This window comes from Camelus bactrianus, chromosome 13 (assembly GCF_048773025.1).
Source record: "Camelus bactrianus isolate YW-2024 breed Bactrian camel chromosome 13, ASM4877302v1, whole genome shotgun sequence".
NCBI classification, from domain to species: domain Eukaryota; kingdom Metazoa; phylum Chordata; class Mammalia; order Artiodactyla; family Camelidae; genus Camelus; species Camelus bactrianus.
The window spans coordinates 31,400,417-31,415,787 of NC_133551.1; the positions used below are offsets into that span (position 1 = coordinate 31,400,417).

At 43.3% G+C, this 15,371-nt stretch overlaps 1 protein-coding gene across 2 annotated transcripts in view; it reads left to right on the plus strand.

Annotated features, from left to right (window-relative positions):
- JAK1 (Janus kinase 1) overlaps positions 1–15,371 on the plus strand; it is a 210,434-nt gene that overhangs the window by 164,066 nt on the left and 30,997 nt on the right. For both annotated transcript variants that reach the window (XM_074376335.1, XM_074376334.1), the window contains exons 3-6: positions 285–483; positions 3,946–4,069; positions 10,480–10,633; positions 13,886–14,049. In XM_074376335.1, coding sequence (XP_074232436.1) covers positions 285–483; positions 3,946–4,069; positions 10,480–10,633; positions 13,886–14,049 — 641 coding nt within the window. The remainder of the gene's footprint in view (positions 1–284; positions 484–3,945; positions 4,070–10,479; positions 10,634–13,885; positions 14,050–15,371) is intronic.

A 15,371-nucleotide genomic window follows, 5' to 3' on the forward strand; every position in this document is an offset into this window, starting at 1 on the left:
ACTACGACTTGTGCGCAAATAGAAGAACTAAATTTAGGCCATTTCTAAAATTACTCTGATTTTTGAGACTATGGTCTGACTGTAGTTAATTAATCAGAGCACATAATTGATTATTTTCCACGGTTTCACCTGCTGTAAGCTCTGATGCATTTGTATTTCATGGAGGGAAGGCGCAGGGGGAGGTACTTATCCAATACTGCTTGCTTGCTTTCAAAACACTCTTTCACCACTTGAACTTTCAGCATGTAGAATGACCACCTTGTCTTATTTTCCTTCTGCTACAGTATCTAAACATAAAAGAGGACTGCAATGCCATGGCTTTCTGTGCTAAAATGAGGAGCTCCAAGAAGACCGAGGTGAATCTGGAGGCCCCTGCGCCCGGGGTGGAGGTGCTCTTCTATCTCCCGGACAGGGAGCCCCTCCGGCTGGGCAGCGGAGAGTACACGGCAGAGGAGCTGTGCATCAGGGCGGCGCAGGAGTGCTGTGAGTACACGTCCCCGTGTGCCTGCCTCTGGCAGCTCCGCTGAGTGGGAAGAAGTGTGGGCTCTGGAAGTCAGTGGTTCTGCCCTGCCTCTGCCACTGACTTGCATCTGACCCTAGGCCAGTGATTTTAATTTTGAGAGTGTCATTTTTCACTTTCTTCATTGCAAAGTGGCTTATCCCGGCTGTGTCACTAATGAGCTGCAGGGTATCAGGGAATGATGCTTGCTTTCTATGGAGGCTCAGTTTTTTCAGTCTCCCCTACATCTGTGAAGCTGGAATAATATTGCACTGAGCACAGCGCCTGGCACAAAGCCACAAGCTCAGTAAGTGGCATCCCTCAACATCTCGGTCATTGTTCCAAACTTCTGAGAAGTTTGCCACCATGACCTGCCTCCCTCTTGCCCTGGCTCTGCCCCCTGCACCCTCAGCGGTGATGCTGAATTGAAGTGAGAAGTTACGTGTCACTTTGTGGCTTGGTCAGATTGCCAAGTTGTGAAGAGGAAGGACGGTGACGCTGTGAACAACACAATCTTTTTTTTTTTTTTTTTTTTTTTTTTAATAAAGTGAGACTTGTCCTACTAAAGTTAGCCTGTTGCCCTCGGAAGGTGGGAAGCCAAACTGAATAACAAAATAAACCCCTTTCATTATCCTTTAAACTTGGGGTCACTGGCGGTTTTTACCTACCAGCTTTTAAATGCCAAGTAAAATTAATTCATAGAACCTTAAAGATCTAAAACACTTAGATCGTGGTGCTGGTTGTACAACTCTGTAAATATACTAAAATTCATTGAATTATACCCTTAAAATTAGTGGATTTTATGGTATGTAAATTACATCTCAATAGAGCTTTTTTTTAAAAAAAAATTAATCATTTTATGATGAAGTAACTGGCTGTGATGGCAGACAGTCTGATCCATGCTTCACTTATTTCATCTTAGACCTCAACTCTGGGGAGAGTTTGGTTACTTCAAGAATCACTTACCTTGTTTGTAATGCAGCTTATGTAGAAAATCCATTTTCTTCCTGATATATGTCTTTCTGCTTAAAATGCTTTAAATACTAGAGTTCCAATAAAAGGAGAGAAGCTGGTGCTGTAGGGAAGAGTGTAGCAGACCGTTAATCACTAAACATAGCACTAGACAAAATTGACTACATTATAGATTATTAGGGGAAAATGCATTAATACTTTGAAGTTACTTTGACTGTAGATAGCAGAGTGTGTAAGGAACCAGCTTTGGACAGCAGTATGAAAACTATCTGTCATTACCAAAACAACTAGATGTGAATTGGTGTTTCCCAAGTATTTCTTTTAAGGCTTTTTTTTTTTTTCCCTTTCCCTTGAGAAGCTGGCTTATAGTGTTTATTCTCTTAGCCAGGCTTCTTGCCATTAGCATGGCAGGTATAGACCTCAGTTTGTCAACAAGGATTGTTTGTGCAGAATTGTTGGGCTCCAGTTAATGAGAGGTTGAGGAATTGCTTAAGGAGGTGAGAGGGGAGAGCCTGTGAATCTGAAGACAGACACAGTCACCGTATCTCCTGTGACTCTGGGCTCAGGGTCAATTTGGGGCACCAGTTTCTGTGCCCAGTCTGTAGAGAATGAGTAGTGTATCCTGTAACCAGCTGGGAAGAGTGTTGCAAAAATTAGTTAATTTTAAAAATGCATGAACACAGAATGCTACAGATTCCGAGAGCTCTCATTATTACTACAGTAAGTGAAGTCTGGGGGGGCAGCACCGTGTTCTTCCTCGTTTTTCACCAACGTCCGGTGCATTTTTGTTCTTTCGCGCTCATTATTTTACCCCGTCAGTAGCTCTGTCTTGGTTTGAATCCTAGCCCTGTGTTTTGCTAACTGAGTAACCTAATCAGACTAAATCTCAGGAATTTCTTCATCTGTAAAATGTTAAAAATAATACTTAGCTTATTAGGTGTTAGGAGAATTAAAAGGTTGTAGATGTGAAGTGTATTAGCCTGATGCCTGACACTAAGCCCTCAGTAAATACTAGTATTGTTGTTATTCAGTACTTTTATGTAAATGATATCGCTGATCTTCCTATTTTTAAGTAGTAATATTGTTAGAATCGGAGACCTGTGGTAGAATTACAGACACATCCATGGTTGCAAATAAATTATGCTCCAAATATGTACGTGTCAGTGTACATTCAAATATGGATGTGTAGAAAGAAAGGCTAGGTGTCCAGACCAGTCCACAGAGGCCAACTTATGAATGAAAACCTACTAGTGTACACCTGAAGCACAGTCCTAATAATATTGGATCCAAAAGCTATTTGCCATTGTTCCCAAGGGAAACCTGCTCTTTGACCTTTAGCTCCATCTTCTCTGTTACATGGTGGAGTGTAACCTCTGAAGGGGCGATTCCCTCATATCTCAAGCAAGAATTGAGGCATTCACAGAGACATGGAGATGCCAAGGCGCCTGTAGCATCTTAACTCTGTGCCTTGGAGAGAGTCACTGCCTCGCGGGGCAGGGCCAGCGGGGTCCCAGTCAGTGTCAGTCTCACTTCAGATGTCTGAGTTGGGAGACAGGTGCCAGTTACCTCATGTTCTCTCGTCATTTAAGTTCCTTGTGTCTTAATTTGAGGCCTAGCCACACATGAAAAGATCAGTAATTGATTATTTGCAATCATTCTCCTACCTCACCCTATACTTTCAGATTGCAGGTCTGTGTCACTTTGGTCGTGGGCTCAAAAGTGAGTTTGTTGTCACTGGCTTCATCCTCTTCCTTGTCTTTTCCAACATTGTTGTAGCAAAGGAGGCAGTTAATGTGGTGGGGAGGTAAGGGAGCACTGTTGGACCACGTTCCTAAACGTGTATGTTCTTGTTGGCTACTAATAGAAAATATTTTTGGTAACTATACAGAGTACTTAAGAGGTATATTATTAATGGTAATAGATTTTAATCACTGATAAAAATCACTTTGGTTACTTACTCTAACACGCATTTCGTGTGCTACTACTGGGAACATTTTTGGATGTTTAATGCCTAATCAATATGTTAAGAGTTGTTCAAACATTTTCTGTGGGAGACAGATTGGGGATTTCTCAAACTCTAAGAATGTTTCTGACTGTGACTGTGCATGTCAGGTGGGATTTGGGAACCTCTCAGATGGCCTTTTTCTCTTTGAAGCACGATTTGATAAGACTCTCATAAATACTGTAATGAGAAATATCATTAGACTTTTTTTTTTAATGGTTTTAACCCAGTTTGCCAGGAGCTATAGTACATATTCCTGGGGAGCCAGGATTCTTTGTTATTTGATTAAAAACTGCCTGATTGAACATGCTTGGAAGTCATATTTGGCCCTAAGAGGACACAAATATGACCTGGATTTTTTTTTTTTTTTTGGATGAGCGAATTCCTGGTCTTTGCATATGTCATACTTTGGAAACAGATGGCCAGATGTATCTATCTTTAATTTTCTGATGTGTTCTTTACTCTTCCCCAGGTATCTCTCCTCTGTGTCATAACCTCTTTGCCCTGTATGATGAGAACACCAAGCTCTGGTATGCTCCAAATCACACCATCACCATCGACGACAAGACGTCGCTCCGGCTCCACTACCGGATGAGGTATGCATACCTGCCTGGCTTCCTCGTGCAGGGGCGGATGACAGCTGGCCTAGAGCCCCGAGTCACTTACCAAGAAGTATTAGTCATTTTTGTAATGCATAAGTTTTGTATTTGCTTGGTATGAGAAAGGACTTCTTCAGTATTTGGAATACAATTCAAGATGAGTTTGATCCCCTTCCTCTGCAGCATTTTAGAAAATCATTATGGTGTAGTGGGTATTTTGAATAGAATTAGTAATCTGTAGCAGAGTTTTTTAATATAATTTCATATGAATCATGGTTATGAATTTAATTTATTGAGTTATGACTAGAATTTTTTTAAAAAAAGAAACATGAGAATAAACAGTATCAGCATATATATATATCCCTAAGAGTATTGGTTTTTAGAACTTTGAGATGTATAATCTATCTGCATGTACTAGGTCATGATAAAATATATTTTTTACTAAAAGCTGCCACTAAACGGCTTGAGAATCACTGCCTGAAGTGAAAACCTAGAAATTCTAGCTTAGTCTTATTCTAAAGGAGTGGATGTTTTGATCCACTGCCCGAGGACTTTTGTTTAGTGGGGCTGTGGGTTTTCTTCTGATGGATACTTGCCTTTTCTCCCCTGTTATAGAGTTTGTTAAATGTCAGTCTCCCAAGGTGGCACAGTCAGTCAGAACTTCAGAGCTCTAGTCTCTTGAATTTATTAGCATGTTTGTTCTGTACGTAGAATTCAAAGTTGACACGTGTGTTTAGCAGAGGAGCATATAAATAGGATGAATCCTTTTTGAAAAGGATCTTAACTTACATAGATATGACTCAGTCAGTCGATGAGCTCAGGTGCTAAAGGAACGCAGGGACTTGCTGGAGAAGTCCTCGGGGAGCTCAGAGGCTCTCTCAGCTGCTGTTCCCGCTGGGAAGTCAGACGTGTTGTTACCATTCCAAAGTGGCCTGGGTGTTTTTCTCAGCGGAAGCTGAACCAGATCTGTGTTCTTTGATAATCACCCTGGGGCTGACTTTTTCTCTTCTCTCTCTACTCACCCACAGCCTCACCTGAAGAAGAGAGGTGTGTGTCATGTGAGATTTCATGCCCCAGATTTAGAGAAACCATCCCCCCTTCCAGCTGAGCCTTCTGACTATAATTGGTTTTGTTTTTCAAAGTGCAATCTTGCTTTCTGTGGCCTGGGGCTTGGCTGTGTGACCCAGTGTTGGTCATGTATCTGCAGCTCAAAGTCTAGGAAGGAGACATGTCCTTGAATTTCAGTTCTTTCCCTCTAGCTTTTTCCACTTGGCTCGGAATCTAGAATAAGTAGAATTTAGAACTTGGAAGAGATCTGAGTTTGCCTGATTCAGCTCTTCCAGTTTTTAGGGGGAAACTGATGTCCGAAAAAGAGAAGTGAGTTATTCAGAGTTGCACACCTAGTGTATTGTCTCATTAGCACTAGAATCCTCTTTGAAACATTCGACGTTATGGGCCCTGTGAGTGCCTCACAAGTAAAAGCTGTCTTTGCCGGCTCCCCATTTCTGCCAGCTACCAGGAAGTGCACGGCTGCCTCATTTTTGGCACCTTGACTTTGTACCTGACATTGCGCTTCAACAGGATATTGCTTTGTTACCACAGGCTCTTTGAACTGGGAAAAAAGATCCCACCCTAAGCTAAAACATTTGCATTACAACAAACTACAAAAATTTTGAAACCTCATCATCTCACCGCTAAAGAAGGTGTAATGTGAAAATAAATGTTGGTGACTATTTCAGTGGAATCCCAGCTCTGTTTTGGGAAGTACTCTTGTACTTTGATTGTAGTTTTCTGTTTTTAGATAATGATTTTGATAGTTTTTTGTAATGTTTCTTAATAAAAGACAAGCATATTCTTTGTTCCTTTTTAAGAAAACAAAATTTTCTTTTTCATCCAAATATACTTCCCTATCCACCATTAAATTTCTATAGAAACCTAAAGGGAATTCGTTGTGTGTTATATCTGCACACAAACTTAGAATATGTGGTTGTCTGTAATATGATTTTCTCAAAACCTTGCAAGGAGGGCGTGTCTCTCATTGGTAGGTCTGTTTATCTGATGGTCTCCCTCCTGCCCACCTTCCTTCCTGCAGTGTTCCACGTCATTCTGCAGAGGAATCTAAGCAGCTGTCATACTACATTTATTTAGGTCATTCTTTATTTTCTTTTCCATTAGCATGTTACAGTATCAGGAGTTTTGTGAGGCCCAAGTTCAGTAATTGACTCTGAAGAGAGTGCAGAATTTGTCTTCCAGTGTACGTTTTCTAGTTTTGTCTTACTTAGCGATGAGGAAGGTGTTAATTTTTTTTTCCCTTGAAACATTCCCTGTTGTTACATTTATTTATTTTTATTGACGTATAGTTGATTTACAATAATAGTTTCAGGTGTGCAACATAGTGATCCAGTATTTTTAGAGATTAAACTCCATTTGAATTTCTTACAAAATAATGGCTGTATTTCCTTTTGCTGTACGGTATATCCTGTTGCTTATGGAGGATGTTGGTTTTGGTAGTCAGTGATCTAAAGGTTTTTTTTTTTTTCTTTTTATTGTCTTATAGAGAGTAGTCAGCTTTTTTCTTAAATTTTTTATTGATTTATAATCATTTTACAATGTTGTGTCAAATTCCAGTGTAGAGCACAATTTTTCAGTTACACATAAACATACATATATTCATTGTCACATTTTTTTCTCCATGGGCTACCATAAGATCTTGTGTATATTTCCCTGTGCTATATACAGTATAATCTTGTTTGTCTATTCTACAATTTAGAAATCCCAGTCTATCCCTACCCACCCTCCGCCCCCTTGGCAACCACAAGTTTGTATTCTATGTCTATGAGTCTATTTCGGTTTTATATTTATGCTTTGTTTGTGTTTTTTTTTTAGATTCCACATACGAGTGATCTCATGTGGTATTTTTCTTTCTCTTTCTGACTTACTTCACTTAGAATGACATTCTCCAGGAGCATCCATGTTGCTGCAAATGGCGTTATGTTGTCGGTTTTTATGGCTGAATAGTATTCCATTGTATAAATATACCACATCTTCTTTATCCAGTCATCCGTTGATGGACATTTAGGCTGTCTCCATGTCTTGCCTATTGTAAATAGTGCTGCTGTGAACACTGGGGTGCAGGTGTCTTTTTGAAGTAGGGTTCCTTCTGGATATATGCCCAGGAATGGGATTCCTGGGTCATACGGTAAGTCTTACCTAGTCTTTTGAGGAATCTCCATACTGTTTTCCACAGTGGCTGCACCAAACTGTATTCCCACCAGCAGTGTAAGAGGGTTCCCCTTTCTCCACAGCCTCTCCAGCATTTGTCATTTGTGGATTTTTGAATGATGGCCATTCTGACTGGTGTGAGGTGATACCTCATCATAGTTTTGATTTGCATTTCTCTGATAATTAGCGATATTGAGCATTTTTTCATGTGCATATTGATCATTTGTATGTCTTCCTTGGAGAATTGCTTGTTTAGATCTTTTGCCCATTTTTGGATTGGGTTGTTTGGTTGTTTCTTATTAAGTCATATGAGCTGCTTATATATTCTGGATATCAAGCTTTTGTCCGTTTCATTTGCAAAAATTTTCTCCCATTCCGTAGGTTGTCTTTTTGTTTTACTTACGGTTTCCTTTGCTGTGCAGAAGCTTGTAAGTTTCATTAGTCAGCTTTTGACTATATGTAATTTCTAGAGATTCAACCTTATTTTAGGCTTTCTAAAATATTGCACATTGTGTTTTTGATATCCTCAGCCTTATCCTGTCTGAACATCTTACCGAAAGGCTTCCAAGCCAAAGCTAGTCCCATAGGGCTCAGGCAGCAGCCTCAGTAAATGTGCTTGTTTAGCCCCAAGGGAGCATGCTGGGCCCTTGGCTCTTCACAGAGACACGGCGGGATGTGGGAGAACCATGGCTCCAGCTGGTTCAAGGAAAATCTGCCTTCAGGGCTGCTCTTTAAAACAACTTCTTCCATCCTGGACTTCTTCTCCACCCTTATCCCAGGTATCCTTCCATACCATATGTAATGCTCATTCTCTCGTCGCCTTCTTCCCCTGACTTCTGTGCCCTCTGTCAGAACCCCGCACGGAGCTTGTGTATGTGGAGCACGTGGCACGTGGTGAGCGCTCAGAAGCCGTTAGCTGCTCCATTCATTGTTCCCTTTAGATCCTCTCTCCTGTCTCCTTCCAGGCAGAGCTCCGGAGCTTCTGGTGGATCCAGCTGTTGTATGAATGATGCGAACTCTCCGTTCGGATTTCCCTCAGCAGTCAGAGGGGTTGGCTGTGTCCTCCTCCCATTTTCTTTCTGCCCCGGTGTCAGATTTCTCTGCATCTGCTCAGCTGGTGGAGCTAGTTCACATCTTACTTTCTGTCTACCCGCAAGAGTGGATCCTGGGGGAGTCCTCTTGGCCTGTGCTCCGTTCTGCCCTTGAAGAGTGGGCTCCCCAGCCTGGGGACAGCATGAACACCGGCTCTTCATCAGCTGAGAGCCTCAGGCTTCTACTGTTCCCAGGCCTGATCCCCTCTCACATGGGAGGGTGAGGGGACAGTCGTGCAGCTGTGGTTCCTGCTGCACGTGGACTCTGGATGTGTGGTTCTTTCTGTGTGAGAGAGATGCTAAAGCACACGGTCACCTGTCCGTCACGTTCATAAGTTACACTGAAGATGGGCTGTATAGAATCACCTGAAAGTTGTAAAATGTTGATTTTACCTTTAAATTAACTTCCTTATCCATCCTTTCCTTTCCATTGTAATTGCTACTTCTTACTGTTTATACAGCCAAGCATGTATCAAGCACCTGTTACATGCCAGGCACTAGGGATTTAGTGGTGAGTAAGATGGCTGAGGCCTCTGTCCCCTCAAAACTCACGGCATTGCACACACTGTTGCCATGGGCACCGGCTTGCCTCTTGGCCTGTCTCATTTCAGTCCATCTCCCATAGGCCTTTCTTCCAGGGGGATCCTGCTTCACATGAGCTTGGCTCTTCTTTTGCCTTCTGCATATGGTCCAGACTTTATCACCTGGCGTTTATTTATTCTAGTGCCCTTTCCCTCCCTGGCCGTGGAGGGCAGCTTCTCCCTCCTCACTACTCCTGTGGCACCATATCCGAGACTCATGTCAAGGAACAACTTCGCTGTGAGGCACAGTGCCTGGGGCTCACAATGTTATCAGTGACCCACAAAAGTGTTTTAATTTCATGTAAAATCAGGAAAAAAAAAATATAATCCAGCCTGGAGTATAAACCAACACAGCTGTAAAATAAAACTTCAGTATTTTTTTATGGAGGAAGGGAAGATTCTGTGGGGTCACAGTGTAGTCCTGTTTGTGAGATGTGCCCACTTGTATGTCCCTTTATTATTGCTGGATTGGACTGATGGCTATGGGGGACAGGGAATTCAGAGTAGGTGGGGCTGTGCCCGAGAGCCCTTTGCATTCCAGAGCGTGGCACAGGACCTGGCGTGTCCTAGGCTCTGCGCGTATAGCTCAGTGACAGAGTCTGAGGTTAGTGGCAGCACTTTTTTGGGAGTAAGTTTTATCTGTTCCTTCTGCATGCCATGGTGATTTTCCATCAGCACGTGGGCACATCAAGGGAGACAGGCTCAGGCCCCAGCTGAGTCGCTGGCCTAGAGCTGTCCTGGGTCAGCTCAGCCCAGTCACCTTCACACATGCCGGAACCCAGTGTGTTTCTGTTACAGGTAACCAGGGAAAGCAGAGTTGAGAGAAAAGGTTTGTAGTCTTAGGTCACATAGCCTCTTGGAACTTCAGTTTTCCTCATCTATAAAATGGAACAGTGAAACATACCTTGTGCAGTTGCTGTGAGTGTTAAATAGCATAGTATACGTAAAGTGTTTTTTAATTTAATTCTTGACAATGCAGCTGATGTTCGTGTATTTCTTCTGTTTTAAAACCTTGTTCGTTGTAAGATAAACTAGCAATTTAATAATAGCGATCTGGGAAATAGGAAACACTGCCATGTTAACTGTACATCTTGACTGTTTGACGAAACTAGATTTCAGAAATGTTCAAGAGTGAATAAAATAGGTCTTGGATTTAAGGCAGGGTGGCATTACTGAAGGTGAGGGGAATTGCTGGGCTGGCATCTAGTTCTAGTCAGCAGTGTTTTGTTATTTAGGAAGACACAGTGGAAAGTCAGAGGTACTATCTTTGTGATCTTAAGGAAGTCACTTTATCTCCCTGAGTCACAGATGAGGTTCTGGCAGGACGCTTTTCAGAGTGATTGTAAGAATGAAAAGAAAAGGATCTTATAAACAGTGAAGTGCTACACAGAGGGAAGGTCTGTCTATTTGCTTACTTTTCAAGGAAGTTCAGCCTCCAGCACTGATCACCCTGGATCATCTCTGCCACACATGCCAAGGTCTCCTTTCCCACAGTCATCTTCCTGCCTTCCAGGTTCTATTTCACCAACTGGCATGGGACCAATGATAATGAGCAGTCAGTATGGCGACATTCCCCAAAGAAGCAGAAGAATGGCTACGAGAAAAAAAAAGTTCCAGATGCAACCCCTCTCCTTGACGCCAGCTCACTGGAGTATCTGTTTGCTCAGGTGAGACGTTTGGGCTCAGGAGAACCTGGAGTTTGTGGGGAGGGTGAGATATGTTAGGGTTCACGTTCTCTGGTGCAGCTAACCCTGGTGATGGCTGGGATACTATATGGCCTGCTTCGTGGGTAGTTCTTGCCAACCCTGAACGTGCCCCAGGTGAGGAGGGGCAAGGGGCTAGTTATCCCTCTTGTGGGTTTTCTAGGCTTTACTTGTTCTCTGTTCCTTTGTTTTTCCCCCTACCATGTTACTTCTTGTCTGCAGTGCCTCCTGTGCAGAGAGCAGGGGGAGCTGTAAGCGAGGGACGGTAGTTCAGCAGGGCTGACACACTTCTCAGCAGTCACAGTGATGCTGGAGAGGGGGGAGGTGGCCACTTTAAGTCACAGTGGTGGTGGTGGTAGGGTGGTAAGATTAGACACTAGAAGGAAGCCAGAAAGAGAAGGTAGAGTCACCTAAATTATATTATCCTGAGATAGCTAACATTTTTGTTTTATGTGCTTCCTGATTTTACCATGCAGATATGTATTACGCATCATATAGTTTTTGAAAATATCTTATTGTTTCTATTTTATAAGCTACTTTTTAATTCTATTGGTGATGATCCTTTAAACGTCAATTAAAAATATAGATCTTTGTTTTAACGGCTTCCTAGCAGTTCATTTATTAAACAAATATTTGCCGAGCGTCTCTGTCCTTTTCACTGGGGCACTGCTGATATTGTGGCAAATAAGCGTCAGATGTAATTGAGTTGGACAAACAAAATAAGCAGATAAGATGATACATAGATAATACACAAGAAATTATGAGAGGTGCTATGAAGGAAAAAGCTTTTGTGACAGAGAATGGGGAGATCTGATTTAAACCACGTGATCAGAGACGGTCTCTCAAAAGAGGTGGCATTAATACTGAACCTTGAAGAGTGAAAAAGTGTCTGCAGCTCTCAGAGGGGAGTGGGGAAAGTACTTTTCTGCATAGAGCAAAGTTCTTCAGCAGCAGCAGTACTGGCGTTCGGGCTGGCGGATTCTCTGCTGTGAGGGCTGGGCCCTGTGGGTGTTCACCCACACCCCTGCCTCCGCTCACTTGGTGCCAGGAGCACCAGTGTGGTGGCGGCAGAGCTGGAGAAAATGGATGAATTTGCAGTTAATTTTGGAGATAGACTTGATCTGATTGGCTCATGGGTTGGATATAAACAGTGAGAGTATCTGAAGAATCAAAGGTACTTTGAGATTTCTGTTTTGGGCCACGTTTGATTGATAATGGCATCATTGCCTGCATAGGGGAAGACTGGGAGTGACAGGTTGGAGGAGGGCTGGAAACTAGGAGCTCTTTTTGAGAGACCTATGAGATTTCAGGTAGGAAGTTGAGTATGAGGCGGGAATCCAGAGGAAGAACTGTTCTTTATTTAACTAATCCTGGTTTCTGAACATTTTTGGTTTTTCTTGATTTTTCCCTGTTATGCTGTCACTGTTATAAAACAGCCTTATATGCATGTCTGAATATGTGAAATATGTGTTCTGCTTATTATTTCTTTAGGGCATACGTGTGGGTTCTGTGTGACAGCTCTGTCCCGTTGCACAGCTTTAACTATGCATTGCGCACTGTCCCCATCCTGTAATGCACCTGGCAGCTGGCCTCGCAGACAGCAGAGAAGTGACATGAGGCACAGCCTCGGGCAGATGCTGTGTGGAAAAAATTCAGTGAACTGGCCATTTGCAGATTGGTCTTTTTGAATTCAGCCTCCCAGTCTAATATATATTCATATCTGAATTCTTTTACCTTTTTTGGGAGAGGAAGTGTAGAGAAAGAGTGCACCAGACTTCAAGAATAAGTGTTGTGTTAGAACCTGACCTTTGAGAGGTTCACGAATGAGTTACTTGAGGCAGCTGCACGGTGATGTTTACAGAACATCAGAGCCAGACAGAATGGTGTCAGGCTTTGTCCTGCTCTACGCGCGTCGCTGGCAGAGATGATCATTGTTGGTCCTCAGTAGCTTGTAGAAGTGGTCAGTGTCCTTTTCTTACCTGAGAGAAACAAGAAGTCCCATCTTGGAAAAAGGGGAACTGCAACAGTGAGAAGGCTCCATCCCCAAACCACTAAACTAAAGTCCCCTCAGGGTAAGTGAGTTCTTAACGTACGTGGGAGCACCACCCCAGATTCACCTCTGCCTCTGTCCGAGCTGGAGAAGGGCTGACGCGGTCACGGGCCTTGGAGTTCTGTGTATGCCGGCAGCGGGGTGCTGCAGAACCCCAGCCCTGCCGTCACGCCGGGGTTTGTCTCTCCACTCCCTGCTCATGAGGTCCCTGGCTCCCACTGCATCTCCTTCTCCTTGACTTTGGTTCTGGTAACTACTGAGGTTATATGTTTCTATTTGTTTATTCTTTCTTTCTTTCATGGACTCTCCACGTGGTCAGGGATGTGGTTTGGCTTACTCTTGTATCCGAAGTACCTAGGGTAACATCCGGCCCATAATTGGTTCTCATTAATCAGTAATTAGCAAATGAATGAATGAAGTTGTTTAATCTTTTGATGCCTTAGATTCCTCATCCATTAGGCAGAGGTGATGATGTTAGCATCCTTGTCACAGAGCTGTTGTGAAGATTAAGTGAAATAGTAAGTGAAAGGAACTCGCACAGTCTGGCACTGAGATTAGGGTTTAATCAAGGGGACCCAGCATTGACATTGTCATGACTACTCTGTACAAGGCGGGTATTGGCCACTGCTTTTTTCGTTTTATTTTTTGTGGTTGGAAGCCCTCATTGGCTCTGGGAATTGCTGCGCACCCCCGTGAGTGAGGGGTGTATTTTGGTGATACATTTCACTACTGGAAACTTGAACAGAAGATTTTGAGACACCTTAACATGTGGTGCGAAGCAGTGTGGAATCTGGATTCCTTCTCCTTTCTGTAAATCTTTATCAGAAGAGGGTGTGGTGCCCCGTCATTTATTCACCAGTTCCCTTGCTCAGTACATGTTTGTGGAACTAATGAATGACCAGACCCCAGCCCACTGGTGCTGTCCAAGCGTAGTGCGTGCTGCGTTTCACCCTCACCTGCTTGGGAAGTCCCGCAGAGCCCTTCACGCCCAGCTGTTGAGAAAGAGCTTCCATGCGAGAGAAATTGTAAATCTCGTTAGTCTCACTGCTGTCCTGCTTTTGGGGTGGCACCTCCCTGTGTGGGGAGCCTTCCTCTCAGGATCAGGGACATGGGTGGACTCTTGAAACTAAAATGGTGGTTCATTTCTTCTCACCTCTGCTCCAAAGGGACAGTACGATTTGGTCAAGTGCCTGGCTCCCATCCGAGACCCCAAGACGGAGCAGGACGGGCATGATATTGAGAACGAGTGTTTGGGAATGGCCGTCCTGGCTATCTCCCACTACGCCATGATAAAGAAGATGCAGCTGCCCGAGCTTCCCAAGGATATCAGGTAACCTTCCTGCTGGCTCCAGAAGACTGTGGGGATGCTGTTATTTTTGTAGGTTCTCATGTATCTCAGTTTAACCACTGCCAGCTTTTGGCTGACTGCTGCTCTCTGCAGAGCCCAAGTCATTTTTAGAGTATTTATAAAAGGTAGCACAATTATATCTGTGTCCTGATCTTGAATGTTGGCTAACTGATGACCTCTGAGTTTTGCACTAGGGTGAAAATTATGGACTGGCGATGCCAATCAAATTAATGGCCCACGTGCCCTCCTCTTTCCTCTCTGCCCTTGATGAGCGTTGCCATCTGTCACTGCACTTTTTCCTGTTGTGCTGGATCTGCCCTAAAATCTTTCTCGGTATATCTCTCTGGGCAGCTACCTCCAATTGCCAGCTGGAACTAGAGTTCAGTAGAAGGCTGTTAATTCTGATGGGAAGCGCGATCAGTTGTTAACCTTAAGAAAATTGTGTTTACTTAAAAATATCATTTGCAATCAGGTTTTTGTGAAAAAATACTCAGTCTGTGTAACTTCTACCCATCTATGAAATACAGTTGATATACTTAGTGAGCTGTTGTGATTGTCGTAAGTCAAGACATCTTATTTTGAAGAGGGAATTATTTATAGCTGTGTTGTTTGTGACGGGCAGCACGCATCTTCTCTTAAGGTTACTTGTATCTCCTTGTGCGTGGCCGGAGTCTGGCGCAGACCACCAGTTGCTCCCCAGAAATGCAGGGACTGATTAGACGCGTGCTGCACTGCTACGTTCTCCTTTTCTGTGGCTTTTTGCTCTGGGTACCTCTTACTTATTTTTTCATGAGGCTAAAGTGAAAAATGGCAGCTCTTCTCTGATCTTCCTCTCTACTACATAAATCTGAAAACATTATGATATTTATTGGGAATAAATGCCAAACTCCACAGTTTTCCACTGTTGTGTAACCGTCCGTGCAGCAGGGGTTCCTCGGTGCCAGGTGCCTGCTCAGGCCTGGGAGCAACAGGCTGACCGGTCTCCCTACTTGTTTGGCCCCCAGTGGCCTTGTTCTCGTTTTCTTACTCTTCTTAAAGTCCTGTTCATACTCTTCTTCTTTTTTAATCTATCTGTTTATTTTTTATTGAGGTATAGTCAGTTTACAATGTTGTGTCGGCTTCTGGTGTACAGCACAATGCTTCAGCCATACGTGCACACACATATATTCATGTTCGTTCATACTCTTCTTAAAGTTGCCACCTGTCCTAGCAGAGTGTCAGTTTGCTGAGATTCTGTTAGTCATAGATACTCTCTCATTAGCCCCTGGACGGGTAATCTTTCAGTTTACTAGTTGATCCATTTA